Genomic DNA, 14,608 nt, shown 5'->3' with positions numbered 1-14,608 from the left:
TCCAGCTACTGCAGCATCTCAACGGAAGTGGATTGGTCATCGTGGGCCAGTTGAAGGTCAAGGTCTCCCGATCTGACCCCCCTAGACTTTTATCTTTGGGGTCATCTGAAGGCAATTGTCTATGGTGTGAAGATACGAGATGTGCAGCACCTGAAATATCCTGTCTCAGAGTGACGCTGAAAAACTAGTTGATGCATTTATTACTCCCAGGCTGGACTATTGTAATTCATTATTATCAGGATGTCCTAAAACTCGCTGAAAAGTCTTCAGCTGATCCAAAATGCTGCAGCAAGAGTACTGACAGGGACTAGAAAGAGAGAGCAGATTTCTCCTGTTTTGGCTTCCCCTCATTGGCTTCCTGTTAAATCCAGAATTGAATTCAAAATCCTGCTCCTCACACACAAGGTCTTAAATAATCAGGCCCCATCTTATCTTAATGACCTTGTAGTACCATATCACCCTATTAGAGCTCTCGCTCTGCAGGCCTACTTGCTGTCCCTAGAGTATTTAAAAGTAGAATGGGAGGCAGAGCCTTCAGTTTTCAGGCCCCTCTTCTGTGGAACCAGCTTCCAGTTTGGATTCGGGAGACAGACACTATCTCTACTTTCAAGATTAGGCTTAAAACTTTCCTTTTTGCTAAAGCATATAGTTAGGGCTGGACCAGGTGACCCTGAATCCACCCTTAGTTATGCTGCAATAGACGTAGGCTGCCGGGGATTCCCATGATGCATTGAGTTTTTCCTTTCCAGTCACCTTTCTCACTCACTATGTGTTAATAGACCTCTCTGCATCGAATCATATCTGTTATTAACCTCTGTCTCTCTTCCACAGCTGTCTCTCTTTCTTTTATTTCCGTGGACGTCACTTGCCAGCTGTCACTGAACGTCTCCCAAGAGCACGTTTTGCTTTTTTAATGTTTTGCCCACTTGCACCATTTTGTTTTTGCCTAAACCTGCACAAAGACAGAAATGTGGCATAAGGCCAGTCTCAGGGGTGCATTCACAGCACTATATTTTCCATTCTGCCTATTATTTAAAAATAAAGCATGTTATTAAAGAAGCATTAATAATACTGGAGCTGTTAACACACACGCACACACACATGTGAGCAGAAAAAGTATCTTTATTCAAATGCAGGTTGAAACCTCAGGACCAGCCACACCTTCTTCAAACTGTGAAACGAAGAATAAAAGTTAGTAAAAGCTCAAAGTTGGTCCTTTTCATTGATGCTGTGAACATGAATGTGTGTGAAAGGTGTACTTGTGTGTTATTACAGCTTCTTACCTGCAGCTCACGAGACAAACATGTATTGGGTCTCAGCCTGGTCACCTGACAGAAACATGGTAGAAAAACATGAAAGTGTCATTTCTCTGTGTCCCACTGATGGAAACATCAGCTTGTATGAACTGTTCAGTCTGATGGATCCTCTGAAGTGTGTCAGTGAGCTGTTGGAGTAAAGCTTAGCTAGACTTGGACCTGGTTGGTAGTAGTCATAGATCTTGACCACGGCTGGCTTCAGGTTGTCCACTGGGAGCTCCTGGATGATGTCTAAGCTGTGGTTGATGGGCGTGTCCTTTGGTAACTGGACGAGACAGAAACAATCGCAGACACAGTTTGTACCAAAGATCATCATCTGGTGTCCCCACGGTGACTTTCACTTACCTCCTCTAAGTACACCAGAACATGATCCTCCTTTTGTTCAACACGACTCACCAGGAGGCCATGTTTGAGCTGTGAGGAGATGACATCATTTTTATTATTATCATCACAATTATCACATGATACACTCGTTGGTAGAATCTGTCTAATTACTCACACTCTTCAAAGACTCGGGGTCTGGGGAAAATCCAGAGAGCATTTTGATGTCCAGGATCACCATGTTTGTAGTTTTCTCCTTTCCACTGTACCTGTGTTTGAACAGTGTGATTATACTGACCTGTGTGCACACTTGCTTTTCATCTACCAGCAGTTCCTCCACACGGGTAAAGAGCACTCCTCTAACCTGTCACATTGTGGCACACCCAAAATGCGTGGCCACTTTTGTGTTAATCATCTAATTTAATTTATTTAATTTGTTTATTTGTTATTTTCTGTGACTATGAATATTCAAAATGACTTTGGTAACATGACCAATTTATGCAGTATATTATTTTGTCACATGGACTGTACAGAAGGAGAGAAAAAAAATGGAGCAACACCTCAGGTGGAACTATTATTTCAAGGCAGGTGCACCCCAGTTGCTTTAGGGGGATGGACTTCCGCCCACTATTCAGATGCAATCTGAGAGGCAAACCGAGTGCGCTGTGTCTTCATTGCTCCTGAACTTTACCTGTATTTGCAGGTTAGTACTCGGTAAAAAATACTACCACTGTTTGTTACATAGCAATGTTTCATCTCCATGCTAAGTTGTAAAGAAGTAAGACAGTACCTGTAACACTTATGGGCACAGCCGCGCGCGTGACCCGCATCAGTGTGAGACAGCGGGGTCAGGCTGCGCGGGCGCTAGCAGAAACGTCGCGGTAATGTTTTTGTATTGTGGGTCGTAGCGCCCAGAGCATTGTCTTGCAGGAAGGTCATGCATATAGATTTATTTTCTTTTCATTATGAAGGTTGGTACTCCCGCACACTTTACTATTTTATATAAAGTTTATGATACAAAGATGTTTTATTGCTTAAGTGTCATTGATGTTTGAAAAGTATAAAGCTGTTTGATGTGTGAGTGTTAATGACATGTGAAGTAGAAGGAAGTTGCCCATGTTATGCAAAAGTGAGTTTCATCTTCAGTGTGCTGTAAATGATGTGTTTATTTTTGCTCAATTCCAGTATTCAGAACCGGTACAGTTGTCCACTTTAATTTCAACCAGATAAGAGTGTGGTTTGCTTTAGATACAGTTGAATATTGCTGTAAATTCACTGTAGATTACAGTGGCTTTTAATCGCTTAAGCTAGAGCGTGTGTGAACTTTTGTTTTGCTTTCACTGAGCGATCCTATGAAGTACATGTAAAATAGTGGAAAGTGTAGAGTGTGAATGCATTTATTTTTCTACTTGTGACTTTGGGAAATGGACAGATATGGACACTGGGGCTGAAAAAGTCATGCACACATGGATGTTGTTAATGTTGTTCATGTTTGTTGAAACTTGAATAAGAGATGCAATCTGAGAGGCAAACCGAGTGCGCTGTGTCTTCATTGCTCCTGAACTTTACCTGTATTTGCAGGGATTTCTTCTTTGTTATTGTGGCACCATTCCTGGGGCCCGTAACAACATACTTACAGCGATTGTATTTGCACAGTGAATTTGGGTCTAGCAGATTCACTGGTGGTGTTGACCTCTAGTTGGACTTTCACACTGAGAGTGGTGACATCAGCAGGTGTTGGGATGTTGTAGGTGGCAGAAATCTGGGAAACACACTTGGGTCACGTGTGGAACAGAACTAATCACACCTCAGTGCACCCTGCTGTCACTGCTCTACACCATGACACATATTTGCACACATACTTTTATATTCATACCTATATGTCTATATTCATCTTAATATGAGTATCTCTGTTATATCTACACTCATTTTATACGAGTGCTTCATGTTTGTTGTATATTTGCTGCTATGACAACTCATTTTCCCTCTGGTATAAATAGTTTCCCTGATTCTGATACAGACAGAAAGTTCATTTATTTTTGCTCAGTTCTCTAATTTAGTTTAAAAATAGCATTGTACTCTCTACAGTTATTACTGCCAGGTCTAATGTCTTTATTGTGTATGAAAATAATGTTCAAGATGAGCTTTACATGTGAAAATGCTAATGCTCTCTAAAGTTTTATAAGTAAAAAGTAAAAGAAGAAACCCTTTCTCTGACATCAACCAGGAGCTTGTCACATGATGCTGTCACTGACCTGCACTGAAGCACATGCAGTGCCCTTCACCTCCAGGCTGTATTTTCCTGACACGTCCTGCAGCGCCTCCTCCTGGTAGAGAAGTTTGTTGCTCTGATTTACATCAAATGTCAGCTGACTGCTGGGAGCCTGAACTGTCACTGTGCTCCAACCTTCAGGACTGAACACCAGAGTGGAGTAGAGAGCCAGAGCCTGAAGAGCCACCACCGTGTGTCCTACAGGATGGATGCATTGTGGTTAACACACACAGCATATGTCTCCATATTACATGGACTTAAGTGGAATAGACATTAAGTTAAAACTGCCCGTGTCACTTTGAAACCCTCTCACAAAAGAGATCCTTAATCTCAACTATTCTAAATTTCACTTCCTGGTTAAATAAACGTTAAACAGGTTAAAATATCTTTAACGGAGAATTATCAAAGTATAGAAATTACAGGTATAAACTTGCAGGTGATCTGTTATTTACAGGCTGTTACGTGTAGTTGGTGTACAGAAGTCTGAGGTAACATTGCTATTCTGTTAAAACAATGAATTTTTAGACAAAACTTAAATGTCATATTCTAACTAAAGAATAAAAACATCCCTGCCTGGCTAAAACAAATCTGTTTTACATATCTGATAGAAAAATGAAAGCTTCAGTATTATTTCTTCTGTCTCTGATTTTGTCTAAGACTGTATATGAACTCAAAGATGAGCTTCATGCTGTTCGGGTGGTGTAGTACCTGAGTGGAGGAGAAGCCTCCGTAATAGTTCTGCTGCCCAGTCAGCCACCTGATAATACCAGAGGCATATCCCAGATCCTCAGCAGTCGGGAGGCGCTGAGTTTGGCCAACAGCACATAAGAACTGATCTCCACTGACAGGGAGGCTGATGTTTCTGCTGCTGTCTGAGACCAGTAGAGGAAACCTCCTACAAACACAATAACAGTCACAGTGATGCTAATAAAGCCTGAATGATGTCCTGCTAAAGGATGACTGACCTTCCCTCACTGCAACTGTGTCTAAGTGCTGCAGAAGGTGAGCTCGGGTCTCCACGTCTCCTGCCAGAGTGAACACATAGGCCAGCAGAGCTGTAGTGTAGGTGTTGCTCAGGTCACTGAGAGACTCCTTGAGACAAGCCAGGCTCTTGTTCATCACAGGATCCTTTAAAAGATCACAACAAAGAACTTCAATGGAAAAACAGAAATCTTCTTTCATTAAACCCAGTATGAGAAGAATAGGAGGCAGTTTTCCTGATTTAGTCACTCAAAACATCAGCATGATAATAGAAAGTGGCAGATGTGGGAAAACACAGCAATTAAATGGCCTGTATTTGTATAGCGGTTTATTAGTCCCTAAGGACCCCAAAGCGCTTTACACATCCAGTCATCCACCCATTCACACACTGGTGATGGCAAGCTACGTTGTAGCCACAGCCACCCTGGGGCGCACTGACAGAGGCGAAGCTGCCGGACACTGGCGCCACCGGGCCCTCTGACCACCACCAGTAGGCAACGGGTGAAGTGTCTTGCCCAAGGACACAACGACCGAGACTGTCCAAGCCGGGGCTCGAACCGGCAACCTTCCGATTACAAGGTGAACTCCCAACTCTTGAGCCACGATCGCCCCTGTACTTAGAGGAAAGTACAGATCAAGCAAAGAGTGGAGCAATATTCTAGTAGTATTTACAATATAAAGAACATATTGAAAAAACACAGTACAGGTTGGGTGGTGATACAAGTTGTTGCTGGTGAGAGTTCAGGTATGTGGATGACACCTGGGTGAAAATCAAATCTCAGGACGTTCCACAATTCACAGATCACATTAACTTGGTGGACCGACACATCAAATTCACCAGGGAGGATATGAAAAGTGTCAGGTTAGCTTTCTTAGACTGTGAGATTTCCATCAGTAATGGGGGACATTTAAAAGCTGATGTGTACCGTAAACCTAAGCTCCAGCCGATCCAGGAGAGAAGGACAACTGCTGCCTAAGTGAAAACCTGTAGTGATCCCGTACGTGTCAGAAGTATCAGAACAGCTGAGAAGCATTTTTTTTCTAAACACTACGTCTCTGTGGCTTTTAAACCCCAAAAGACGCTGCGCCAAAAATTGGTCCACCCTGACACAAACAGAGTAACATAGTGTACGCTGTTAAGTTCCAGGAGGATTGCCAGGATCTATACATCGGGGAAATCGAACAACCTCTGGCTAAGAGGATGGCACAACACAGAAGAGCTACCTCATCAGGCCAGGACTCTGCAGTCTATTCACACCTACAGGCCAGTGGACACTATTTCAATGATGAGGATGTACACATCCTGGACAGGGAGGAATGCTGGTTTGAGTGTGGGGTCAAGGAGGCCATTTACATGAAAAAGGAAAGAACATCTCTGAATCGAGGAGGGGGCCTAAGGGTACATCTTTCGCCATCTTATAATGATGTGATTGCAGCATTGTTAGGGATCGGTCCCATCGGTCCCATCCAACTACTGACCAATAACCTGCCTCAGTACCACATGGAAGCTCCTGTCAGGCATCATAGTGGCTAAGATGAACAGACACATGTTCCTGTGCCCCACTCATTGGCAAGAATACAAGAGGTGCAAAACACCAGCTACTGGTAACAATCAGCCGAGACTGCCTGGATTGATTACAAGAAGGCCTATGACTCAATGCCCCACAGCTGGATCCTGGAATGCCTAGACCTGTACAACAGCAACAGGACTCTAAGAGCCTTCATCAAAAACTCAATGGGGATGTGGCGTACAACACTAGAGGCCAACTTCAAGCCCATAGCACAATCACCATCTACCAAGGAGATGCTCTGTCCCTACAGATACTGACTACAGAATGGAACAGTTGTCAGCCATCTCCTGTACATGGATGACATCAAGCTGTATGTCAAGAGTGAACAAGACATCAATTCACTGATCCACACCACCAGGATATACAGCAACGACATTGGAATGTCATTTGGACTGGAGAAATGTAGTCGGATGATAACAAAGAGTCAGAACTGAGGGAATCGAACTAACAGAAGGCAACATTGCAGACATAGAGGACAGCTACAAGTACTTGGGGATCCAACAGGCAAATGGGAACCACAAAGAGGCTGCTGGGAAAGCTGCTACCACCAAGTACCTGCAGAGGGTCAGGCAAATCCTGAGGAGTCAGCTGAATGTTAGGACAGGATCCGGCCTACCAAAACCTACGCCCTGCCCGTCATCAGGTACCCTGCTGGGATAATAAGCTGGCAAAAGTAGGATATAGAAGCCACTGACATTAAGACAAGAAGGTTCCTGGCGATGCATGGAGGATTTCACCCCAAGTCCCGCATGCTAAATGGAAGGAAGAAGGCCGGGGACTGGTGAGTGTCAGCACAACATTCCATAATGAAACAACGAATATCCACAAGTACGAGGAAGATGGCCCCAACTGACTGCGTGCTCAGTGAATATCTCAGGCAGCAGAAACTCAAGAAAGAGGAGGGAGACGAGGAACCATCATGGAAGGACAGGCCCCTGCACAGTATGTACCACCGGCAGATAGAGGAAGTAGATGATATCCAGAAATCCTACCAGTGGCTGGACAAAGCTGGACTGAAAGACAGCACAGAGGCACTAATCATAACAGCACAGGAACAAGCTCTGAGCACAAGATCCATAGAGGCTGGGGTCTATCACACCAGGCAAGACCCCAGGTGCAGGCTGTGTAAAGATGCCCCAGAGACAATCCAGCACATACCAGCAGGGTGCAAGATGCTAGCAGGCAAGGCATACATGGAACGCCATAACCAAGTGGCTGACATAGTATACAGAAAAATCTGTACTGAGTATGGACCCAAGGTCCAAATGGGAGACGCTCCGTAGAGTGGTGGAGAATGACCGAGCTAAGATCCTGTGGGACTTCCAGATACAGACAGACAAAATGGTGGTGGCTAACCAACCGGACATAGTAGTGGTAGACAAACAGAAGAAGACAGCCGCCGTGATTGATGTAGCGGTTCCGAACGACAACAACATCAGGAAGAAGGAACAGGAGAAGCTCGAGAAATACTAAGGGCTCAGAGAAGAGCTCAGGAAGATGTGGAGGGTGACGGTAATGGTAACTTGATGCATGCTCCATATAAGAGTGCCAATAGAAATAGCAAAGGTGAACTGTGTCATCTGGTGATGTTGGCTGGTAGTGAGACCTGCTTATGTGTAGGGACTGCTGGTTGAACCTAACTCCATGGCTCAGCAGGACTAACTCTGATCTTAACTTCCACTATTAAAATGGGCATGGTTATCATTGTTGGAGATTTCAACATTCATGTGGATGACTCAACAAACAGTACCACTAAGGAGTTCCTGAGCATTATGGACTCTTTCAACTTTGTTCAGCATGTAGCAGGGCCTACTCATAGGGCTGGGCACACTCTGGACTTGGTCTTCACCTATGGTGTTTCCCTTGACCACTTGAATTTAAATGAAGTTGTTTTTAGCGACCATAAGTCAGTCTCTTTTACTGTATCTGTTAATTCAGAGTCCCATCCTCAAGGTTCTATCGGGCGCAGGCGCTTTATTGACGACTCTATAATTTCTGAGTTTTCCTCTCTTTTTAATTTTAAAAGTTCCTCTAACGAGGTTGAGCTTTTAACTAATTATTTTAATGAACACTGTCTTGCCATTCTTAATCAGGTTGCTCCTTTCAAAACCAGTTATTGCTCTGTTAGTTCCCGCACACCATGGTTAAATAATCAGACTCGTGGTCTTCGACGCTCGAAAAGCAGAGCATCTGTGGAAGTCCACTAGTCTGACTGTCCATCGTGAGCACTTTAAAGAACTACTCTACCTATATGATGAGTCAGTCAAAGAGGCTAGATCCTCTTACTTCAATAATCTTATAAATCGTCATAAAAATAATTCAAGAATTCTATTTGATACCATCAACAGTACTGTTTGTCCTCCAACCCAGCATGCTCTGCTGCTTTCTGATGAAGATTGTAATACCTTCCTTATTTACTTTGTAAATAAGGTGATGGACTTGAGATCCAAAATTTCCTCAAGTGCCTCCCCTTATGAAGATACCCCTTGGTGTCTTGGATCATTTACCTCCTTTTCTCCAATCACACTAAATGACTTAATTACAGTTTTAGGTAAAATGAAATCCTCTTCATGCTCTGTAGATATATTACCTCACTCTGTCCTGTCCGGGTCTATCACCAGCATTGGTCCCACATTACTATCCATCATCAACAGTTCACTGAGGCAAGGCTGTGTTCCATCTTATTTTAAACATGCTGTGGTAACTCCTCTGTTAAAAAAACAGAATCTTAATCCTAGCTCCACTAGTCATTACTGACCTATTTCAAAATTGCCATTTTTAAGTAAATTGAAAAAATTGTTGAAAATCAGTTCAGGTCTCTATTATGTAAATTACACATTCTTGACCCTTTTCAGTCTGGCTTTCAAAAGCAGCACTCTACAGAGACCGCTCTCTTAAAAGTCTATAATGAGCTATTAATGGCATCTGATACAGGGAATTATTCTGTGATCATTCTGCTTGATCTTAGCGCAGCCTTTGACATCATCGACCACAAAATCCTACTTAACAGGCTCAAGGGTTTGGCTGGTATATCTGGCTCTGCCGTAGACTGGTTTTGTTTCTATTTGTCAGACAGGACCTTTTCTGTTAGGACTGACAGGTTCACCTTTGACATTGCCGCCCTGACCTGTGGGGTCCCACAGGGTTCAGTTTTAGGTCCTCTTTCTGTCCATCTGTCAAGTCAAATATTCGGAATCTTGGAGTAATATTTGACTCTTCTCTGGGCCTTGACTCTCATGTAAAATCTTTGTCTCGTTCCTGTTTCTATCATTTAAGAAACATCTCTAAACTGCGACATATGGTTTCCTCCACTGAACTGGAAAAACTCATTCATGCATTTGTGTCATCACGCTTAGATTACTGTAATTCCCTGTTTACTAGCTTGGATAAATCATCTCACTCTCACCTCCAGGCAATACAAAACGCAGCAGCCAGACTACTAACTACCAAGCGTGTTCACATTACTCCCATCTTATATTCTTTACATTGGCTCCCAATAAATTTAGAATTCGCTTTAAAATTCTTGTTTTAACATACAGAGCACTAAATGGCCAGGCTCCAGATTATTTATCCAAGCTTCTTATAAAATACACTGCTGCTCGTAGGGATGGGTATCGAAAACCGGTTCTTGTTGAGAACCGGTTCCCAAGGTTTCAATTCCTTGGAATCGTTTGCCATTTTTGCAAACGATTCCCTTATCGATTCCAGTCGCCCCGAATGACGTCACCACGTTGCGGAGCGTCGGAGCGTACCTGGCAGGAAACACGGCGCCTAAGCGGCTCAAACGCTCAAAAGTTTGGTTATACTTTACGAGAACGGATGACAACAGGGCAACTTGAAATACTTGCAAAGTAGATATTTCATTTAAGGGAGGAAACACTACGAATATGCAAAAGCATTTGCTCACAAAACACGCGATGAACTTAAATGAATGTCTTTAATTCCGCTCCGGACTCGTGAATCTCAACCCAGCAGCAGCAGCGGTAACGTTTGTACGTCATCTCCCATTAATGCGGCAGGTAAATAATCAACTAACAGTGCATGTTATGTTAGCGTGATCTGCTTTATTACAAAACCTGCCATTACTGTGCATTTAGGTGACCATGATGAGACAGACAGACAGTCTGGCTGGCGCTCGCTGGCAGTTCTCGCTGCAGTCCACCGGTAGCGTCTCTTTCAGGCCCGAATGTCACCGAGCAGTGACCAAGTTTGTGGTAAAAGCCTTGCAGCCATTTGCCACAGCAGATGGTAAGTGAATGTGTTTAATTGTAGGCAGGGACATTACTGGATATTCTTGTGTAATTGCTACAGAATAATTTATGTTATACTTTGTTATTGCTACAGAAGAATATTTATTTTATTATTTTACATTTACAATTTTCCCGGGGGACCCTGTGACACCCCATTGAAGAGCCATAGGCTGGATCTCTTAAGATCTCACTGTTGGGTTTATAAGGCCATGTTACTCCTACATTTCTATCTTGTTCAAAGAGAAGATATAAAACAAAATTCTAAGCTAATCGACCTTAGTGTTCTCCTTTTTAAAAATAAGAATCGATAAGAGAATCGATAAAGAATCGAATCGTTAAACAGAATCGAAAATGGAATCGGAATCGTTAAAATCTTATCAATACCCATCCCTAGCTGCTCGTCGTCTCCGCTCACAGACTCAGTCTCTTAGTTGTTCCCCGTACACGACTGAAGACAAAAGGGGACAGAGCCTTTCAGTCTGTTGCACCAAGGCTGTGGAACAGTTTACCACTACAATTACGTTTGCTTGACTCTGTGGATTCTTTTAAAAAACAGTTAAAAACTTTTCTGTTCAAACAAGCCTTTTGTTGATCTACGTATTTTATATTTTTTACGTTATTTACATTTGATCTTTAACATTGTGTATAATGTCTATTGATTTTATTCTTTATTTTAATATTTGTGTACAGCGCTTTGTGACTGTCTGTCTGTGAAAAGCGCTTAATAAATAAATTTTACTTACTTAACTTACTTACTCTGTACTCATTTTTGTTAAATACCTTGTTATTCTTTGAGTCTACTCACATGTTGGGATGTATTCATTTCCAAGAAGGCAGCAGTAACGTACGCACTGAGAGTCACTTCATCAGATACACCACCCTGTCAGCAGAAGACATCATAGACACTTTATCATCAATGCACCAACATTCAGGGATATGAAGTCATGAAAATGATTTTTAGCTGCATGTGGTTTTAGTGTCATGAATGTCTTGATGCCTGTTCAAACATCCAGCTAAAGAGATGGACAGGAAGTTGATTTTGTTCATCTGGACATTGTATTTCCAGTGAGATGGATGGATTCACCTCGGGTTTCCCCAACCTTATAAACAGTTTGTGTAGTCATCTACTAATCGGAAGGCTGATGGTTTGATTCCCAGCTGCTCCAGCCTGCATGCGAAATATTTGTGGGCAAGATACTAATCCCAAGTTGGTCTCTAGTGCATACTTTGTATTTTGTATAAATATGTGTGAATGCTACATAGAAGGCAGTGCTGGTGTGAATGGAGCAAGATGTATGGAAATTATTTCTTAAATAAAATAATAGAATGTACTGGTGTGAGCTATTACAGTATTTAATACAGTGTTTTCCATGTATGCATGACATTATTGATAATATTTGTTAAAGTGCGTCCACACTGGAGGCTGTTTCCACAGTCTAACAGCAAAGAACTGCAGGTTACCTTCATTCCGTTGTTGAAGAGTTTCCCAGACTTTTCAAAACAGCCATTTTCTTGTTGTTTACGTTGCAGCCAGGACTTAGACTCTTCGATCTTTCTGGGATCAATAAAGATGAAAGACTGAGCTTTGGCAAAACTTCTTACCACAAACGCAGTCAGCCTGACAAAAAGAAAACAACACTTACACGTCTTACAACGATGGAAATGTTTGGCTGTGAGGTCACATTAAGAGAAAGAAATACTGATCATTTTGAAAATAAAATTGAAATTTCAAGATTAAATTTGAAAATGTATTTTGAGAAAAAAGCCAAAATGTGGGCGAGTTATTTCAGGACAAACTGCCACGGTTGCTTTACCCTCTGAATTAGTGAAATCGTACTTCAGACTCAGTTTTAGTAACAAGGAAGGAACTGATGTCACTTGTAGCAATAAAAACCATGTGGCAGTAAGTATAAGTACACTGAAAAGCAGAAAGTGGTGCAGAAATCTGCATGTGGTTAGATTTGTATAAAAGGAAATGGCTGCTAATGTACAGATGCAAGGATACCGATGGTTACACGCTCGTGGAATAAAGAGGATCTATGCTGTATCACAAGACGACTGATTTATTTCACTACATCTACTCAAGGCATTTTATACAGGGTATAGCAGTCGTTTGAAACAACAACTGTAATCATTTTAACTGTTTTCTTAGATTTGAATTTGACTTTTTTCACAAAACAGTATTAAGACTATTATTGAAATAGTATTTAGAGTTTTTTAAGTAGAATTACAACTTTAATCTTTAAAATTTGACTTTATTCTAATAATGATCAATAACATTTTTATGTGGCTCTAATGCTCCTTCCTACCTACTAAATTACACAGTATTAACCAAAAGTTATTGTTAATGTTATCTTAGTCAAAGGATTAAATGGAGAATTATTTTAAGTATTAGAGGTAGACATGTTTATGTTATTAATGGGTAGTCAAACTTCAAGAAACGTCTTCTGTTTGGTGGGATATTTAAAAACTAGTGTAACCTCTCTGGTTTATGACATGTTTGATCAGTGATGTTCTCACCAAGTGTTTCCTGGTCCTCTTCCAAATGTGGTGTAAGCACCATCGTCACTTTTGTAGTTGAGCTGTCTTTGGTATCCTGTAACAACAGGGACACAATGATCGAGACGTTGTTGCTATGGTGATGATTGGACTCCATTTGTTTATGGATCTGCATGTGTACATCAAGATTTGGGAAATTCTACGACTCTTGCTGACAGATGAGGAAAATGACACATTTGACCAAAAACTGTGGCTAATGTTCTGCCTCATGCCGACTTGTTTCTTGAACCGTGTGTGTTGAAGTGATTCAAATGATTTCCTTCTTAGAGGAAACAATAAAAACTTGCCACTGGTGAGGAAGTTAGTAGCTTTTTCCATGATGGCTGTGGTGAGCTGCTGTGTGCCTTTCAGGTAGTGGAGGATGTAGATGTTGGGGGCCAGGAGAGCCATGTTCTGCTCCCCACATCCATACGGCATCTGCAGCAATCCATCCAGGTTCTTCAGAGCCCGGCCGAGGATGTCACCTGATCAAAAACACTGATTCACTAAAACTAACAAAACTAGCGTAAAACAACTTTGTATTATTGGGCAAAGATAACCTGAATAATTTCAATATGCAATTTTAAATGATGATTTCATTTGCTGAGTGAAAAAACATCCAAACTGAAAATCATAGATTGACTGTGATTAACCAAATATTTCTGAGAAGACTGAGTTTCATTTCACCAACCAGACCCAGACCTGATCAAGGCCAGACCTGCTGGATCAAGAAATCACTCAAGTACGATCTGTTTGACAAAGGGAAGCAGGCTAAAAGAAACACGTCGTTGCCATGACCAAAAGAAATTCAAAAATAGGCGAGAAGTCTTGAGATCTATCAGTTTGGACAGGGTTAAAAAACAATTTCTACAGCTTTGGAGCGCCAGTGCACCATGTTGGAACCCATTATCCACAAACTGAGAAAACTAGAAAAGATGTGGCCGAAATTACTCCATTAGCACATCGACGACTCACTGAAAAAGTCAAACGAATCCCAACAACACCCAGAACTGAAGGCCTTGCCTTCCTCTGTAAAGGTCAGAGTTTACGATTCAACAATACAAAGGAGACGGGGCAAAAACAGCATCCACGGACAAAACCACTGCTGACCAAAAAGAACACAAAAGCTTATCTCACATTTGCCAAAAAACATCTCCATGGTCCACAAGATATTTGGGAGAATATTATATGGACTGAAGAGAAAAAGATTTGAGTTTTGTTGCATTTGGCTTAAAAGTGACGCATCATTTCATAGAAAGAACATCACATCATACTAACTGTGGTGGTAGCAGTGTGATGCTCTGGGGCTATGAGGCGTAGGGGTGTCTGCGGCTCAGCTGCAGGGGAGGGGTGGGGCAT

The 14,608-nt window shown here is 42.0% G+C and overlaps 1 protein-coding gene across 1 annotated transcript; it reads right to left on the bottom strand.

The window, feature by feature from the left end:
• Nucleotides 1–1,104: 1,104 nt before the first annotated feature.
• On the bottom strand, nucleotides 1,105–13,738 carry LOC120434957 (murinoglobulin-1-like; the record flags this gene model as incomplete). The annotated part of the gene is given in 14 exon segments (XM_039603642.1): nucleotides 1,105–1,171; nucleotides 1,284–1,328; nucleotides 1,476–1,581; nucleotides 1,662–1,730; nucleotides 1,816–1,906; nucleotides 3,275–3,399; nucleotides 3,893–4,104; nucleotides 4,617–4,706; nucleotides 4,709–4,804; nucleotides 4,875–5,037; nucleotides 11,517–11,591; nucleotides 12,173–12,329; nucleotides 13,232–13,307; nucleotides 13,558–13,738. Coding segments are annotated over 13 exon segments (1,479 nt in total), but the record flags the coding sequence as incomplete, so codon positions are not given.
• Between the last annotated feature and the right edge of the window lie 870 nt (nucleotides 13,739–14,608).

Source organism: Oreochromis aureus, linkage group 3 (assembly GCF_013358895.1).
Source record: "Oreochromis aureus strain Israel breed Guangdong linkage group 3, ZZ_aureus, whole genome shotgun sequence".
NCBI classification, from domain to species: Eukaryota; Metazoa; Chordata; class Actinopteri; order Cichliformes; family Cichlidae; genus Oreochromis; species Oreochromis aureus.
The sequence above is the reverse complement of the archived record's forward strand: the minus strand, read 5'-3'. Positions and strand labels throughout refer to the sequence as shown.